The sequence below is a fragment of the Tupaia chinensis genome, unplaced genomic scaffold, assembly GCF_000334495.1.
Source record: "Tupaia chinensis unplaced genomic scaffold, TupChi_1.0 Scaffold143795_1, whole genome shotgun sequence".
Classification (NCBI taxonomy): Eukaryota; Metazoa; Chordata; class Mammalia; order Scandentia; family Tupaiidae; genus Tupaia; species Tupaia belangeri.
In genome coordinates, this window is record NW_006203645.1 from 622,318 (window position 1) to 641,129 (window position 18,812).

Here is an 18,812-nt window from a genome sequence, read left to right on the forward strand (position 1 = left end):
CCCGGTGGCTTAAACTCACGCCGGGCACTTGCGCGTGCGTGCCCAAGATCCCAAGAGGAGAATGGAGGAGAAGGGATTGTGGCGTGGCCATCCCCCCTGGGGGGTGATTTCTCGCTTTCTATCTCTCTGTCTCTCTCTGTCTCTCTGGCGAGTGCACACCCCCTATAGCAAAAACCTCTCAAAAAAAAAAAAAAAAAAAAGCAAATCCTTGGCCTGGTCAGCCTGAAACATACTGGGCACATACATAAATACCCAAGATCCTATGGGTTGGAGAATTGGAGGAGGGAGAATCATGGTGTGACCAGACTCTATGGAGGGAGCTCTTTTCTCTCTTTTTTCCCCCACTTAAGTGTATGTGCACATAATCTATTATGAATTTTAAAAAAATTTTAAATATATTTATTTTAAAAAATATCTGTCTTATTTTACTGTACTCAACTCACCTATTTTTAGACCACGTTGAGTTTAAGTAATTGAAACCATGAAAGGTGAAACCACAGATAAGAGGAGACTACTGTAAATGCACTGCAATTCCTAACTTCCCAACAAGATTACATATGGACTTTGAAAACCTGATTCCAAATTTTATATGTAAGACTAAAGAGTCAGGTAGTGTCAAAATACTGTTGAAAAGAAAGAATGACATGAAAGTATCTATACTCCTAGATATTAAACTTCATCTTAAAACTGTCATAGTTAAGATAATGTGACACTTGGTGCAGAAACAGACCAACTAAAGGCACCATAAGATGGCGTAACAGAACAGTTATGTCACTAGATTCCCATGTAGCCAATCCTGGTTCAAATCCTAGACCCAGTGGGTTAAAACACATGCCAGGCACATGTGCATGCGTGCCCAAAATCCAGGGAGGAAAATGGAGGAGAAGGGATTGCAGCATGGCCATCCCCCCCTGGGGGAGGTGGAGACACCAGCAGAATAGAATAGAAAGATCTGAGGCAGATATAAGCATATATAGAATTGTAAATTTTTATTTATTTATTTATTTATTTTTACAGGGAAAGATTTTTGCTATAGCGCATGTGCTTCAGAGAGACAGTAAGCAAGAAATCACCACCCAGGAGAATGGCCACACCACAATCCTTTCTCCTCCATTCTTCTCTTGGGATTTTGGGCACACACACACACACATGCCCGGTGTGAGTTTTAAGCCACTGGGTCCAGAACTCGAACCATGGTTAACTATGTGGAAGTCCAGTGATATAACTATTACACTGTCTTTTTTTTTAATAGACCACAGATTAGTTTATTTTTAACACCCATCATGCCATAAATTCATAGGGAATAGGTTCCAGTAGCTCGGGCTCCTTTCCATTGTTTCTCACAAAGTGTGCTTCTCTGAGTGGAGCAGGCTGGCGCTTTAGTTGAACCCAGGTACCTTTCTCTTTGGCTTCTTTCTTTTTCTGGTCATTTTCCTTCACATGTTTTAGGAAGCTATCTCTGCTCTTAGAATGTTTAATATGCTCAATACACACATTGATTCTCTTGGCAAGAATCTTGCCCTTAACTTGTTTGTTCACAACAATGCCAACAGCATGCTGGGTAACATTGTACTCTTCCAGTTTTGCCATGGTAACATTTGTGGGGCATTCCTTTTTGAACAGTACCCATTCCCTTAATGTCTACAATATCACCTTTCTTGTAGATTCGCATAAATGCCGCCAAAGGAACCACTTCATGTCTTCTAAAAGGCCTAGAGAACATATATTGGGTGCCTCTCCTCTTTTCCTTTGTGTTCGTCATTTTGGTTAATTACTGGAAGATGGCGGTTCCAGCCAAAAGGACCATTACACTGTCTTCTGGTTCTGGAATTGTAAAATATTTTAGGACTAGCACTAAAGAAATCAGTTAATGGTGAGAAAATTAGTTTCCCAGTTGGAGTAAAATACAATTTCATTCATTCCTACCTTATACCACCAACTCCAGATGGATTAATGACTTGGATGTTAAAAGAAAACATTTAAAACATTTAATGGAAAATACCTTCTTGATCTTATGAAAGAGAGGTTTCCTTGACTAAGACAACAAAAGCATGAACCAAAAAAGAAAAGGTTGACAAGTTAGACTACTTTAAATTAAGAACTTTTTATCAAAAGACAACCTAATAAAAATGAAAAGATAATTTTTACTATCTAAATCTAAAACATATAATAAAATTATATTAATTATTCATAAAATTGTCCAACAATAACTTTTACACAAAATAGCAAAGATCAAACCTATACACAAAATCCAGGGCATGACATGAATAAAACTAAGCAAATATCTACTTCCAGCAACAGTTTCGATCTCATTATTTTTATGGCACACATAAATCTTTCATGCCAGATGGAGGTCAATAATGTAAATATATACATTTTTAAAAATTGGTAAACACTTTAACTATAGCCAATGTCTCAAGTAAATGATCTGATTTTTAATAATATATTAAACAGTGAAGATGGTAAGAAATCCAACCCATAATAATTTCATTAACATTAAATGACAAGAATTATTCAATAAATACTGAATCTTGTGGGGCACCAGGTGCTGTGGAATATACAAATAGCAGAGACAGTTTTTGCTCTGTAGGGTTACAATCTAATTAGCAGTAAAATGCAGATATAGAAAGATAAGTCAAATTTCATTGAAATCTCAAATCAATCTGTGTTCCTCCAGCTCCACTATTTCTAAGCTACTAAGATCTATTTCCTGAACTTCTGTGGCCTTTCCTAATATCGCTTGCATTCATTTCGTTCTATTACCATCTATTCACTATATTGTAGCTACAATAATCTTCTTGAAATTCAAGAGGGTCACTGATGCATTCTCTAGAGAAACTGACTCTAGACTCAGAAACAGCAGGTACTTGACTAAAAATAGGGATTTGTGTGCAAACCTATACTGAAAAATTAAATCCCAGCAGACTTCACCTAACCTGCCCCTGTAACTCTGTAAGTTAAGCAACTTCCTGCCCTTGGGGTAGTGTGAGGATTCTTTAGAAAACTAAATCAGAATATCCTTTGGATATTGATATTTGGAGGTTACTCCAAGAGAAATGCCAGCTTGCCAAAGCACCATTAAATGATGTTCACCGGGAGAAAAGCAGTAAGCTTTTTAGTGTCTCATAAAAATAGAAGCTATTACAACCAAAGACAAAATGCTATGAAAAGAAAGAAAGAGAACATGAAAAAGCTCCTGAACATTAAATACCATAATACCAGAAGTAAAGAATTCAATAGAAAGAGTGGAAGAGAAAGCTGAGGGCCAGCCCAGTAATTAAGGGAGCTGGGTCCTAGATGGCTGACCATGATTTTGCAGGATGTGTGCACCCCATCTGGACATGATTTCTTCCTCTCTCTCTCCCTCTCTCTCTCTTTGACTACCACACATGTACTTTTTAAGATTATTTATTTAATTTTATTTCTTCTTCTTCAGTTTGACCAGAGACCGAGAGAGAGAGAGACAAAGCAAGCCACCAGGTCCAGGCCTCAAACCTCAGTTAGCCATGTGGGAATACAACACTTCAACCACCACACCACCTGCCAACTCCTCAAAACGTATCTTTTAAAAGCCAATAACTAGTAAGAAATATTTGCAATACATATTATAAAGAGAAGATCAACAACTTTCATATTATAAGAAGCTCTTACAAAAGTCATCAACATAAAATAATGGGAGGCATGAACAGGAAATTAACAAAAGAAATATTACTGCCCAAGGCACACATAAAAAAACTTTCACCCTTCAAAGCAGTTAAAAACAATCCAACTTAAGGCCAACAAGTGGTGTGGTGGTTAAGGCAGTAGGTTATCACACGACCAACTGCAGTCTGAGTTCTGGACCTGGCGGCTTGAGAATCACACTGGGCAAATATGTGTGCATGTCCAAAATCCCAAGAGAATAGAGGAGAAGCATGACCATCATCCCAGGGGAAGGTTTCTCACTTTCCCTCCTCTCTCTGTCTCTCTGTCACTCTCTGAAGAACTCACACACCTATGGCAAAAACCTAAAAAAAAAAAAGAGTAGCATTATTTTAACCTACCAATTAGAAAAAGTTGGAGAAATGGATAATATCAATATTGTAAGGTTTTTAGAAAATGCATCGATATCAAGAGTGTAAATTGATTTATCATTTTGAAGAAAAGTTTAATAATATGAAACCGAACTTTAAATACACGCATGACATGTGATTCAGCAATTCCTGGTACAAATTGACCTTTAAGGAAGCAGTAACAAAATATAAAAGCATCAAGTTACAAAGGTATTATTTTGGCAAAATTTTCTCAGCACTCTTCTTCATATTGATTTATCAGAAACAATATAGAAACCTTACCTGAACTGTACGTCCTGCATTGATATGCTCTTCATGTAGCTTGTCCCATATTCTGCACCTTTGATACTACACAAAAGAAAATGGGAAAGGTACTGAAATTTTCAACACAAAAGATCATTTCTAGTTACCACAAAAATCCCTTCGCCTACCCTATTTTAACACACCAGCTAAAGAAGATAGCGATTTAGCAGTTGTAGTTAACTTTCCAAAGACCATACAAATAGAAAGAGTATTACATATAAAATTACAAAAATGGTAAAACACACAAAAATCACCAGATACAGGTTACTTCATTTTATTGGGAAAAGAAACTATGTATTTATTTCTATATTACACTTTCTGGAGATTAAAAAAAAATTAAAGCATAAGGGACCAGCAGATAGCGTAATGGCTATGTCGCTGAACTCCCATGTAGTCGACTGCAGTTCAAGTCCCGGACCCAGTGGCTTAAACTCACGCTGGGTGCATGTGTGTGCATGCCCAAAATCCCAAGAGGAAAATGGAGGAGAAGGGATTGTGGTGTGGCCATCCCCCCTGAGGGGTGATTTCTCGCTTTCTATCTCTCTGTCTGTCTCTGTCTTTCTGGCGAGCGCATGTGCTCTATAGCAGAAATCTCTCCAAAAAAATTAAAAATTAAAGCATAAGAATATAGGACCAGGCTCAGAGTCTAGTGGTTAAGGGAACTCAAACCCCAGCACAGCAGCTTAAAAAACAAAACAAAACAAAACAAAACAAAAAAACACTGGGCATGTGTGCATGTGTGCTTTCTCCCTTTTCCTCCCTGTTTCTCTCTCCGAGGAGAGCATGCACCCTCAGACAACTGAAAAAGAAGAAGGATATAAAAGAATGTGAAAAATTGTTTAACATCATTCATAAGATATTCTTACTACATACAAGAGGAATATTTACTATTTGACAGTGATAATGTTCAGCATTGAAAAGTAATACCTGAATGGGAACCAGCAGTTAGCGTAATGGCTATGTCGCTGGACTCCCACGTAGTCGACTGCGGTTCGTGTCCCGGACCCGGTGGCTTAAAACTCACGCCGGGCGCGTGTGCGTGCATGCCCAAGATCCCGAGAGGAGAATGGAGGAGAAGGGATTGCGGTGTGACCATCCCCCCTGGGGGGTGATTTCTCGCTTTCTGTCTCTATGTCTCTCTCTGTCTGGCGAGCGCACGCGCCCTACAGTGAAAATCTCTCCAAAAAAAAAAAAAGTAATACCTGAATTTAAAAAGTAACATTGATACTGCATACTAAACAATAAACAAAAGTGAGACTGGCCATTTAATATATATCTTTCAGTTTTTCCCAAAGCAAGGTTAAGCTTTCAGACTGTCATCTAAGAAACTTAATGAACATAATGGAAATTTTTTCATTTGATAGGAACTATACAAAAATATGATAACAATAGAAGTGTATTTATGTAAAAATCAACACAAATAGCACATATTTTTTATTGAAATTAAAAGTCCAAGTAATTAAAATGTTAACAGATGTAAATAAAAATATTAAACACATTTTTAAAATATGTCATAACAAAAAATCAATCTAGAAATAATTTGAAAGGACATAAATATGAAAATTGCCTATATCCGCATGGAAGAAAAAATAGATTATAAGAGGAAAGCATTGAAAAAAATTTCTAGGGCATTTTTCTGTTTTTGTTTATTTTTATTTTTTTTAGAGGTTTTTGCTATAGGGCGCATGCGCTCGCCAGTCAGACAGAGAGAGACAGAGAGACAGAAAGCGAGAAATCACCCCCCAGGGGGGATGGCCACGCCGCAATCCCTTCTCTTCCATTCTCCTCTCGGGATCTTGGGCACACACGCACACATGCCCGGCATGAGTTTAAGCCACCGGGTCCAGGATGCGAACCGTGGTCGACTACATGGGAGCCCAGCGACATAGCCATTATGCTAACTACTGGTCCCATTTTTCTGGGTTGTTTTTTTTTCCCTAAGGCATTTTTATAGTCTATGTTTTACATATTTTTAAAAGTTGGTAGTGAATGATGCAGCAAAAACTCTTGATAGTCCTAAAATGTTTACATCTAAGAACCAAATATTAACTATTAAGCTTTAAACTAACTTTATTGAAAATGTATTTACAAAATATAAATCTAAAACTACTGCCATTATAAGAAAATTTGAATTAATACCATCAGATCCAGTATGAATGCTTTAGATAACATTTTAATATTAATAAAAAGTTTGAGAATTAAAGCCAAAGATACAAGTTTGAAAATAAACTACTTTTAAATTTATTAATTAATACTAACCTGTCTTGATAGTTTAAGAAAAATTTGTTAAAAAAACAGAGTTGAAAATTTGTGGAGACCAAAGCTGCTAGAACTCATGAGGCAGAATATCAGAAAGGAAAGAGCTGAATAACAAGGAGAGATTGCGGTGAGAGGAGAAGACTACACTGGGAGAGAACACCAGGCATCTGCAGGGTTTTCCTTGTGTCCTCAGCACATGCATGTGAAGAAACTGCCTGAAGTCTGAAAAAGAACCACTGAACAGGAACAGGTGCAATAATCCCTAAAGATTACACAGGCCAGAAAAGGTTTATATGACCATAAGCAGAATGAAGTGGAAAGGGGCCAGCAGGTGGTATGGTGATGAAAGTACTGGATTCCCACATGGCACACCATGGTTCAAGTTCCAGACCTGGTGGCTTGCTTTCTTACTTTCTCCTCCCTTTCTCTCTCTCCCTCTCTCTCTCTCTGTCTCTCTCTGGTGAGCATGCGTGCCCTATAGCAAATTTTAAAATAATAGTAATAAATAAAATTTCAAAATGATTCTTTAAGGGACAAGCAGATGGTGTAATGCTTACATCACTGGACTCCAAAGTAGTCAACTAAGGTTTGAGTCCTGGACCTGGAGGCTTAAAACTCATGTGTGTATCGGTGCCCAAAATCCCAAGAGAATGGAGGAGAAGAGATTGAGGTATGGCAATCCCTCCTGGAGGGTGATTTCTTGCTTTCTGTCTCGCTGGCGAGCACATGCATCCTATAGCAAAAATTTCTCTCTCTAAAAAAAATTAAAAAATAAAAAATAAAAGATATTTTTTAAAAAATGAAGTGGAAAAACTTTAAATACACTGGATATCAGGTAGAAATCTCCAAAGTTTTGCCCATGTGGGTAACAATTGCTCCTGCTATGGTCCTGCACAGAAAAACTTACAAAAGCTCCTCAGAAGAGTAAAATCATTCCCAAGTAACCTCACTGTTTTGGAATAAAGCTTGAAAAAAGTATTTAAATTTCACAATGTCTAGCATCCAATAAAGAATTACCATATATGCAAAAAAGAAGAAAAGTATGATCTGAAATGAAAAAAAAAAATCAACAGAAACAGACCAGATATGACAGGAATGACAAAACTGATAGACAAGGATATTAAAAACAGTTATTATGATATATACCATGTAATCAAGAAAGTAGAAGAAAACATGAGCCTACTAAAATGATAAATAAAAGATGTTTTAAAATATTGAATTCCAAGAGTTAAAGAACAATATCTAAAATTAAAATGTATTAAATAGAATTAATAGTAGATAAGACTATGCAGGAAAAAAAATATTAACAAATTTAGAGACATGGTAATAGAAAGTATCAAAAATAAAGCACAGAGAAAAAAGATTAAAAATAGAGTATCAATGAACCATACACCAAAATTAAAACAACATAATAGATTCTGTGAGAAGACAAAAATGAAATTTGAAAATATTAATGACAAATTCTTCCAAATTTGATAAAAACTATAAACCTGCAAATCAAAAAAAAAAAAAAAACAAGAAAAATACTGATGTATATTATAGTAATATTATTTAAAATAAGTGATAAAGAAAGAAAGCTTAGAGCCAGGATTTTAATAAACACATGAATGCAGAGGAACAAACATAAGAATGACAGAATACTTTGCAAACCAGGAGACAGTTGAACAACACACTGAAAGAATCGGAAAACAATTTAAAAAACTCAACCTAGAATTCTATATTCAGAGAAAAAATATATTTTTAAAGCAAAATTAAAATATATTTTTTTCCAAGCATAAAATAGCTGATAGCATTCATCACCAGCAGAGAAGTGCACTACAAGAAATGTACTTCAGGGTGATGGAAAAAATGTTGCATAGAACACAAACCTAGCTCTATGAAAAAGGGTAAAGAATACTGAAAATAGTAAATATTAAACATTTTTATTTTTATTTTCAAAATCTCTTTAAAATATAACACTATTAAAAATAAAAATAACAGGGACCAGCAGTTGGCATAATGGCTATGTTGCTGGACTCCCACGTAGTCAACCACAGTTCAAATCCCAGACCCGGTGGCTGAAACTCACTCCGGGCACATGTGTGCGCATGCCCAAGGCCGCAAGAGGAGAATGGAGAAGTGGTTGCAGTGTGGCCATCCCCCCTGGGAGGTAATTTCTTGCTTTCTGTTTCTCTGTCTCTCTCTGTCTGGCGAGCACACGCACCCTATAGCAAAAACCTCTCCAAAAAAAAAAAAAAAAATTATAAATAAATAAAAACCTAACCCTGTTTTTTCACACTATGATCCCCTAACCCGGTTTTTCAGGATTTTGGGTACCTGGAATGTTCTCAGGCCAACCCAGGGATCTGGACGTGCAGTTGCTGTATGGTTTCCAGCCTTGTAGCGCATTTGTGTTACCATGATGCCACAATAACTGGCCCAACAGGAAGTATTTCTTTACTTCCCTTTTATTTTCTTTTCCTTTCTTTCTTTTCTTTCTTTTTTTTTTTTTGTTTAAGTTTTTGCCATATGGTGTGTGTACTCACTGGAGAGAGACAGAGTAATACAGAGAAAGTAAATAGCAAAAACCTCTCCAAAAAAAAAAAAAAAATTATAAATAAATAAATAAAATAAAAATAACAATAATTAGGGGTTTAATAATACAGGTAGAAGTAAAATGTATAACAACACTAGTAAAGAGATCTGGAGAAAAGAAATGGAAGTATGTTGTTAAGATGTTTTAGGGGGACCAGCAGATGGAATAACAGTTATGTCGCTGGACTCCCACGTAGTCGACTGAAGTTCAAGTCCCAGACCTGGTGACTTAAAACTTACTCTGGGCACATGTGCACAAGTGCCCAAAATCTCGAGAGGAAAAAGAAGGGATTACAGTGTGGCCGTCCCCCCTAGGGGGTGATTTCTTGCTTTCTGTTTCTCTCTCTCCAGTGAGCACATGCGCCCTATAGAAAAATCTCTCTTACAAAATAAACACATCTTACAGTGCATATGAAGTGATATATATAACATTATTTAACTGCAATAACTTAAAGAGAGAAGGTCATCAGGAAAGTCATGACATATTTTTCTGTTTTTCTCTATTCAAAAATGACTTTCCTGACAAGCCAATTATATACTCTGAACCATAAAGCAATCACTAAAAAATAAAAATAAAAAACAAAGAGGTATAACTAAAGAAAAAATGGGATAATAATCTCTTGTCTTTATCTGGTGCACACACATGCCCTTTAGCAAACTTTAAAAATAGTAGTAATAGTAATAACAAAATAAATAAATAAAAAACAATAAATAAAATTAAATAATTATTTAAAAAAAGAAAGAAACTTAAAAAAAAAAAAAGAAAAAGGAACTATTAAGTGATGGTGCCAACATAGAATGCCTTGCTAAGCTAGCTTACTTGTTAGTTTCCAAGTATCAACCTTGCATGCAGGTTTTTTAAAAAAAATATATTTTAATTTTTTTTATGTTCCCAGAAGGCACATGTGCTTGCCATAGAGAGAAAAAAGGGTGAGAGAGGGAGTGAAAAAGCACCCTCCTATGTAAATGGTCACACTGCAATCTCTTTTCTTCCATTTCTCCCTCATTTCAGGATTTTGGACCCTCATGCACACATGCCTTACATGTTCTGCAAGCTGTTGGAACTCAAACTGTGTAGGCAACTATGTGAGGTTCAGCTGCCTTAACTGGCCCTACAGTAACTAATAATCCTCAAAATAACCTCCTGAAGATTTTTTTTTAAATTTTTGTCAAAGGGCATGTGCACTTACCAGAGAGAGAAAAAGAGAGGGAAAGTGAGAAATCACTCTCCGGGGGAATGGCCATGCAGCAATCCCCACTCCTTAGTCTTCTTTCAGGACTTCAGGCATGCACACACAAACACTCAGCATTGTTTGTAAAGGTGCTGGGTCCAGCTGAATTTCATAGTCAGCCGTATGGGATTCAGTCTTAACCACCACACCACCTGCTGACCCCCTCATGAGGAAAATTTTAATTTTACCATTGCAACTGTCAAAAATCATAGACATCTGGGACTAGCAGTTGGTTGGTTGGTTGTTTTAGAGAGATTTTTGCTATAGGATATATGCCCTTGCCAGAGAGACAGAAAGTGAGAAATCACCTCCCAGAGGGGAGGGCCATACCACAATTCCATCAGGCATGCGTGCACATGCACCCAGCATGAGTTTTAAGCCGCCAGGTCCAGAACTTGAACAACGGTCTACTATGAGGGAGTCCTGTGACATAACCATTACTCCACCTGCTGGTCCCAAGATGGTGTGTTTATATCTGACTGGAGAGAGCTTCAGTTAGAACATGTTCAATAAAGAGTAACTGAGCTGGGATCTGAAAAATAAACAATGTTTGAAGGCTGACAAACAGTGGGGTGGATATTGTTGATAATCTAAAAGAGAAAACAAAACTACTCAACTTCCTATTTTCCCACCATCTTTCTTTATTGAGGAAAACAATCTTCAAAATAGAAAAGATTATAATAAAACAATGAAGAGGAATATAAAAACCAAGAAGGAGTAAAAGAAAATAGAGATACTTCAAATGAATTCAATGAATTCAAATCAACAGGTCCAGGAAAATTATATCTGAGTGAACCAAGACCTTGCAAATGTGATTGCAGAAACATTTCTACTTATGTATGAAGAACCTGGAAAGATTCCTAAAGACTGCAAACACTGACCCAGTTTCCACACAAGACAGTATATTTAAAACATTGCAGACTATAAATCTTAATGTAATTTTTGGGAAAAATGATTCATTATATTAGTAGAGACTTGTTTGTGATAACTTGTAGAAATAGTGACAGTTTGCCAGTATATTCTGTCCTTTTCCCGCCTAACATTTTCTTTTATTTTTAGTTGCCAGAGGGTAGATTCATTCCCAGAGAAAAGAAACAGAGAGAGGGGCAGAGAAAGCACTGGTTATGCTACAGTCCCTTCTCCTTCATTTCCCCATATAAAGGGATTTTGGCCACGCACACACATAAACCCAATTATGTTTTTCAAGCTGTCAGGGAGGGGATGCAAACCAGGGTCCACCGTATGGGACCTAGCTCCCTTAACCACTAGGCTGCTGGGTTAGCCTTCCTGTCTAACATTTTCATCAATGACTTCAAAGTAAACAATGGAAAGAAAGAAAGAAAGAAAGAAAGAAAGAAAGAAAGAAAGAAAGAAAGAAAGGAAGGAAGGAAGGAAGGAAGGAAGGAAGGAAGGAAGAAAGAGAAAGAAAGAAAGAAAGAAAGAAAGAAAGAAAGAAAGAAAGAAAGAAAGAAAGAAAGAAAGAGAAAGAGTCCTTAAAAAAAGTGATAGTACCACTATAAGAAATAGGTATGGGACCGGCAGTTAGCATAATGGCTATGTTGCTGGACTCCCACGTAGTTGACCGCAGTTCAAGTCCCAGACCCGGTGGCTTAAACTCATGCCGGGCGTGTGTGCGTGCGTGCCCAAGATTCCGAGAGGAGAATGGAGGAGAAGGGATTGCAGTGTGGCCAGCCCCTCTGGGGTGGGGGGTGATTTCTCGCTTTCTGTCTCTCTGTCTGTCTCTGTCTGGCGAGCACACGCGCCCTATAGCGAAAACCTCTCAAAAAAAAAAAAAAAGGAAAAAAAATAGGTATGATCTGGCTTGACAGCTGCAGCTTATATAAAAAGAAAAGTCCTTTTGATTTTATTTAGTTGATTACAAAGTCAGCAGTATAAAGTTGCTTCTAAAACAACTTATGCAGTCTTGGGCTCTATACCTGCACACATACACACACATATATATATATTCATTCAACATATATATATCATTCAACACCCTTTCATTAGAAGAATACTATTTCCTGCATATTCGAAATCTAACATATTTACTAAATAGTGATCTTAAGCAAGTAAATACTCTCAATTTGTTTTTTCACTTAAAGAATGAAGGCAATAAATACCTAACCTGGGCCAGCAAGTGGTGTAATGGTTAAGGTGCTGGATTCTCACATGGAGTCCCAGACCTGGCAGTGTGAAAAATCACGTTGGGCATGTGTGCATGTGCACCCAAAATCCCAAGAGGAGAATGAAGGAGAAAGAATGGAGAAGGGATTGAGGCATGGTCATGCCCCCTGGAGGATGATATCTCATTTTCCCTCTGTCTGTCTCTCTCTGGTGAGCGCATGTACCCTATGTCAAAAGCCTGAAAAAAAAGATCCTTACCAGTTTACACCTCCAGGCAACAAAATTCCTGCTACCCACTTCACTTATACACACAATAAGTCAGTCAATACTATATACTGAGCTGGGAATAAGGGAGGGAGAGAAAAGTGGAGGGAAGGAAGGAGTCAGAGAAAATAAAAACAAGGAAGCAGAAGAAAAATTTAAAAAGTAATACCACCACAGAAAGATATGATTCTGCATCCATAAAACAAGAATAGGATTCTTCTCAAAAGAGAGTGTGTATATGTGTGTGCATAAGTGAACTAAGAGAAAAAAAAAGCATAGTTAAAAAAAGTATCATTCTGGTTATTCCATCTAAGCTGGAGTGTGGATATCATATCTGGTACTGGAGAGGTCATCGGGAAAGTCATAATGCATTTTCGGCATAGAAAAATATGTTGACTTTCCCAACGACCTAATACATAACAATTTAGAAATAAACTGAGATGGCAGAGGATGCTAGAAAGAGCCTGGGTCTCTAATTACTATCGAGTTGCCACTACCGCCTTGGCTACCTCCATTACACATAAATTAGAAATAAAAGCAAAATAAAAATACTCTTCCTTATTTAAAACACTATTTTGGAGTTTTCTAACACTTGCATCTTATCAGGCACTAACTGATACAGTAAGTACTACACAGCAAGTTTCCTCCCAGATCCCTACAATACAAAACAACAACAAAAAAATAAGTTCCAAGCTTATTATCTTATTGTTCCTAATAACTATGCTTAAGTCTATCTTACACCAGCCAAGAAAGCTGAATGCTAACACTTCAAATTTCAGGATTACATTCTAATCAATGTTATCATGTGTAATAAAAGACAATGCTGAAGGACCTATGGAATACAGTTCCAGGTGTCCACAACACACTACTCTCATTGTTTTCAGATGTTGCAGAATCACTCTACTAAGGCTTACCTTCAATTTCCCTTCAGTCTGACTTTCTTCTTTTAAATTCGTATTGGATGACTGATGGCCAACATAATAAATATTTTATCTTTCCACACCTTTCCCCTATGAAGAATATGTCTTTTAGAAAGTGAGGTGCTGTCAGACACCTGGAGTCCAAACTTCTTAACTCTTTTGTCCAGAGTGAACTCTGCATCTTTTAAATGTTTTTACATTGCCATAACATATCTACTAAAATATTCAATCCTATATAGATAAAAAAAATCATTTTCATAATTAAAGTAGAAATCCTAAAGACAGTGGAATGATCAATAATGTGGAATAAAATATAGACCAGTATGAATTTAACTGCTTGGCTTAAGACAATATCACTTATATTATAAATTACAGTTATTTTGATATTGTCTAAAAATTTCACAGTAAGCAAAACTTTCCCAAAGTGCTAAAGAAAAATGTTTTGGCAGAGAAGGATCAATACAACTAACTCTAGAATAAATTTCCTTATGATGTATGGCAAATAATCAAATCATCATTCCTACTCCCAGGCAACTTTCTTCAGGGTTCTGCTTTTTCCACTGATGACTGGATAGTACAGAGGGTAGGATCTGAGAATAATGATGGTAGGCATTTTTGTGTAGAATAAATGTAAAGAAAAGGGAAATCTATAACAGACCAAATCTCAAAGGTAAAGTAGGACTCTAAAAGAAATGGCTTTAATAGACTGTAGTTCATTTGTTTCTATCTTTCAGAATCAATTATTCTGGGGACCAGCAGTTGGTGGAATAGCTGTGTTGCTGGATTCCCATGTAGTCAACTGTGGTTCGAGTCCCAGACCTGGTGGCTTAAACTCACACCAGGCACATGTGCGTGTGTGCCCAAGATTCCAAGAGGAGAATGGAGGAGAAGGGATTGAGGCATGACACCGCCCCCCACCCCGGGATGTGATTTCTCGATTTCTGTCTTTCTGTCTCTCTCTGTCTTTCTGGCAAGCACTCACACCCTATAGCAAAAACCTCTCTTAAAAAAAAAAAATTAACTTTATTTCTATATTGTTACAGTACTATCCCCTTCATTAACCAAAGCATGGAACTCTAATTTTTTTCCATTTATGACAAGAATAACCAGTTTACCAGACAACTCCTTTCAACTCTTGAAAGTCACAACCGTATTAATTGCTTATGGTTCAATTAGAAATAAAGTGATAACAAAATACTAATCCTGAAATATAGAGATAACTTCATATTTGCATTAAAATTTTTATCTTAATATTCTTGATACTTATTTTCTATGCTTTTAAAAAGGACTTTAATACTAGAAGATGAATAGTATCTATGGGTGAAAAGCTGACACTTTTCTTACTTGTAAATCTATTCAGTTGAGGGTGATGAATAGTTTTATATGGAAAGGCTTAACGATCACATTGCCAGCCTTAAAAATAAATAAATAAATAAGAAGAAGGCTACAGAGCTTAAAACTTAGACTGGGAGAGATAATTTTAAAGGAACAATATCACTGACCTAATCAACAGTAAATAAGGTAACATAACCAGTTGGGACCAGCAGGTGGCATGGTGGTTAAGGCAGCTGGACTCCCACATGGCCAGCTGTGGTTTGAGTCCTGGAACTGGTGAGGCTTGCTTTCTCACTTTCTCTCTCTCTTTCTCTGGTCAAATTAAAAATAAACAAATAAAGTTAAGTAAAATAATTCTAAAAAAAAAAAGACAACATAACCTACCAAATCAATGCTCAGTATACCATAAACTTGATGCTTCCATAAGTGCCACTTTACTAGACCCTGACCAGTGCAGGTTCTATGCCACTTCCACCATACTCCCTGAGACTAATTCATCTTCCCTCTATCTCTTCTTCAACTGTCCTAGGTCATTTTCAATTTTGGGTCTTCCTCAAAGGGAAGCAGTGAATTAAAGGAAATTTCCTAATATCACACCATTATTACTTCTTTAATATGTGTACTTGAAGAGGAAAGGAGCTACTGATAGACATACATTCAAAATTCAAAGACTTGTCATAGGGTTAATGAAATTAAGGTAGGAACATTAGTCTCTGTCTTCACATTATAGTGCACTATTGAACAATGTGCATTTTTAGTTACTGTCTAAAACCTCAATATGTACAACTAAAAAGGTACAGACTTGGAACCAGCAGATGGCATAATGGTTACATTGCTGGACTCCCGAGTAGTTGACCATGGTTCAAATCCTGGACCTAGCAGCTTTAACTCACACCAGGCACATGTGCCTACGTACCCAAAATCCCGAAAAGAGAATGGAGAAGGGATTGTGGCATGACTTTCTCCGGGGTGTGTATGTGATTTCTTGCTTTCTGTCTTTCTGTCTCTGTCTCTCTGGCAAGTGCACTCCTCCTTCCTATTCCTACATCCCTTTCCTAAAAAACTGAATATATGAGAAGTGTATTTATAGAACAAAAAACCCCCAGCTTTATAAAAATGAATAATGTGGGGCCAGCAGGTGGCATAGTGGTTAAGGTGCTAGGCTCCCATATGACCGATGTGGTTTCAGTCCTGGACTCAGTGACCTGAAAATCACTGGGCATACATGCAAGCATGTTCAAAATCCTGAGAGGAGAATGGAGAAGGAATAGTGCCCTGCAGGGGGTGATTTCTCACTTTCCCTCTATTTGTTTCTCTGTCTCTTTCCAGCAAATGCTCTATGGCAAAAACAAAAAACAAACAAAAACAAACAAAAAAACCCCAAGAAACAAACACTTCAAAAAAAATGAATAATGTCGCTAAATCAATAGGAGTGAGGTATCTTAGCAAAGTCTCTTATCTAATATTCTAAATTTACCTGGGACATAAAACAAATGTAAGTATAAATGTAATGTTTCCTGCGATAAAAAATGAAAGCACTCACCTTCTCAATATTTATCTGGTGCTTTCTTAACCTCTCCAGGTCTGTTGGGATTACTATCTTAATGAATTTCTGAATAGCTGGTTCAAGACGGCGTAATTTCACTTTTTCTTCATCTTCAGACATCCTAAAAAAATGTTGTCACTTTCACTTGCAGCTGTCTTCTCCACTCATACAGAAAAACCTAAAGGGAAATATATCATTATGAGTGTTTAGATCAGTTTCCATTATTTTTAAAAGGCAACAATTAGGTAGTTTTCTAATTTATGCTAAATACATGTTCAATTCAATGCTGAACTTCAAGGATTTGGATTTTTTTTAATAATACCATCCATTTTAAAATATTTTTCTTTCTATATATATATATATATATATTCACTTTAAAATGTTTAAAAAATATTAAAAAAAAGAATAAAATAAAACCAACTATCAGCCTCATCATTAGTTAACTACTCTTCACATTTTGGTATATGTTCTCTAAGCCTTTTTCTATGTGAGTATGTATGTATGTGTATGTGAGTGTATGTGTGAGTATGTATGTATGTATGTATGTATGTATATATGTATATATATACATATATATAATGTACATATATATAAATACCTTTTAAAAAATACTAAGCGTATACTGTGTAAGTTTTCATTTCTCAATATATCTTGGATATTGAACAAGCTTTTTTACTTACTTAATTTTATTAACTTTTATTTTAATTCAATCAGAGAAAGAAACACACACACACACACACACACAGAGCAAGAGAGAGAAGGAAAGTGAGAAACCAAGCCACCATGTCCAGGACTCAAACCGAAGTCAGCTATGTGGGAGGCCAGCATCTCAACCACCACACCACCTGCTGACCCCTTGACTAACTTTTTAAAAAAAGATGACAAGCGACCAGCAGGAGGCATAATGGTTACATCACTGGACTCCCACATAGTCGACCACAGTTCAAGTCCTGGACTTGGAGGCTTAAAACTCACACCAGGAGCACATGTGCATGCATGCCCAAACTCCTGAGAGGAGAGTATAGGAGAAGGGATTGAGCCATGGCCATCCCCGTGGGGCGGGTGATTTCTTGCTTTCTGTATCTCGTCTCTCTCTGTGTCTCTGATGAGCAATGTGCCCTATAGCAAAAATCTCTTAAAAAAAAAAAAGATGACAAATGAAAAAACTGGAAGGATATTTCCTTAACATTTCTACTCATGTCAAACTCCCCATGTAATGCAGTTACAGAGTAACTCTGTAATTATATATTTAAATGTAACGTAATGGGCAACTCTTCTCATTGATATCCTTTTCTTACTCACAAAGTGATTAGTATTATCTACAACTGATAAGGACCCAGGTTTCCTGAAAGTATAATCAAACAGGTTTACTACAAATATAGAACAAATGTAACAATGATAAATGTAAAGTCCAGCACTTAAAAAGAATGATACTATCAGTGCAGGTTCTACTTCTTAAAGCAGTTTTCTATCAGTGTTCAAGGAAGTCCAAGGACATGCCTTTGGGGGCAGGGTAGGAGAGGGTAGAGGCTGGAAGTAAGCAGGCTCCAGAACTACCACCTCCACTTCAATTGGAGAAAACATCCTTACACCTATTTTATAAGTTGGACCTTATCAGATCTTCTGTGAATAATGGATGCTGCTTAACCTAGCATGAAAACCATAGTTGCACACCTTTCTTTCATGCCATCTCATTAGCCACAACCTCTTCAATATATAAAAATAAAAAAGAAGCTGACTATGTTAATTCCACTGGTTATGGTGTCTTAGGCCAGGATCCAGAGAGCTAAGGGATGGGATACACACTTGGCAGCAGTCTTCAACCTTTCCAGCACCAGGAACCAGCCTCTTAGAAGACAAAGAGGCGGGAGGGCAGGAGACTGGTCCCAGGATGACCTAAGTGCACATTTCTACCACAAACACCATTTCCACTACTACCACATTGCAATATGTAATACAATAAAACAGTCACACAACAGGGCTCTTGCTCCCAAGAGAACCAATACTGTCCTAATTCCACAGGAGGTGGAGCCTAGGCCATAATGTGAACAATAGGGCTAGCTGCAAACACAAATGGAACCCAGCCCACTGACCAACCCCTGCTGTGTGGGCTGGGGAAGGAGAATGCAATAGGCCATGGACCCCAGCCTGGCCCAAAGAGGCCACAGACCACCAACAAACTGTTGAATGTGGGTTGGGGACC

General features: G+C 37.0%; 1 protein-coding gene across 1 annotated transcript in view; it reads right to left on the reverse strand.

The window, feature by feature from the left end:
• STX17 (syntaxin 17) overlaps positions 1-18,812 on the reverse strand; it is a 57,319-nt gene that overhangs the window by 33,072 nt on the left and 5,435 nt on the right. The window contains exons 2-3 of the mRNA XM_006165047.3: positions 16,607-16,787; positions 4,335-4,400 (exon numbers count right to left, since the gene is read on the reverse strand). Of these exons, the coding sequence (XP_006165109.1) occupies positions 4,335-4,400; positions 16,607-16,729 (189 nt within the window). The 5' untranslated portion in view covers positions 16,730-16,787. The remainder of the gene's footprint in view (positions 1-4,334; positions 4,401-16,606; positions 16,788-18,812) is intronic.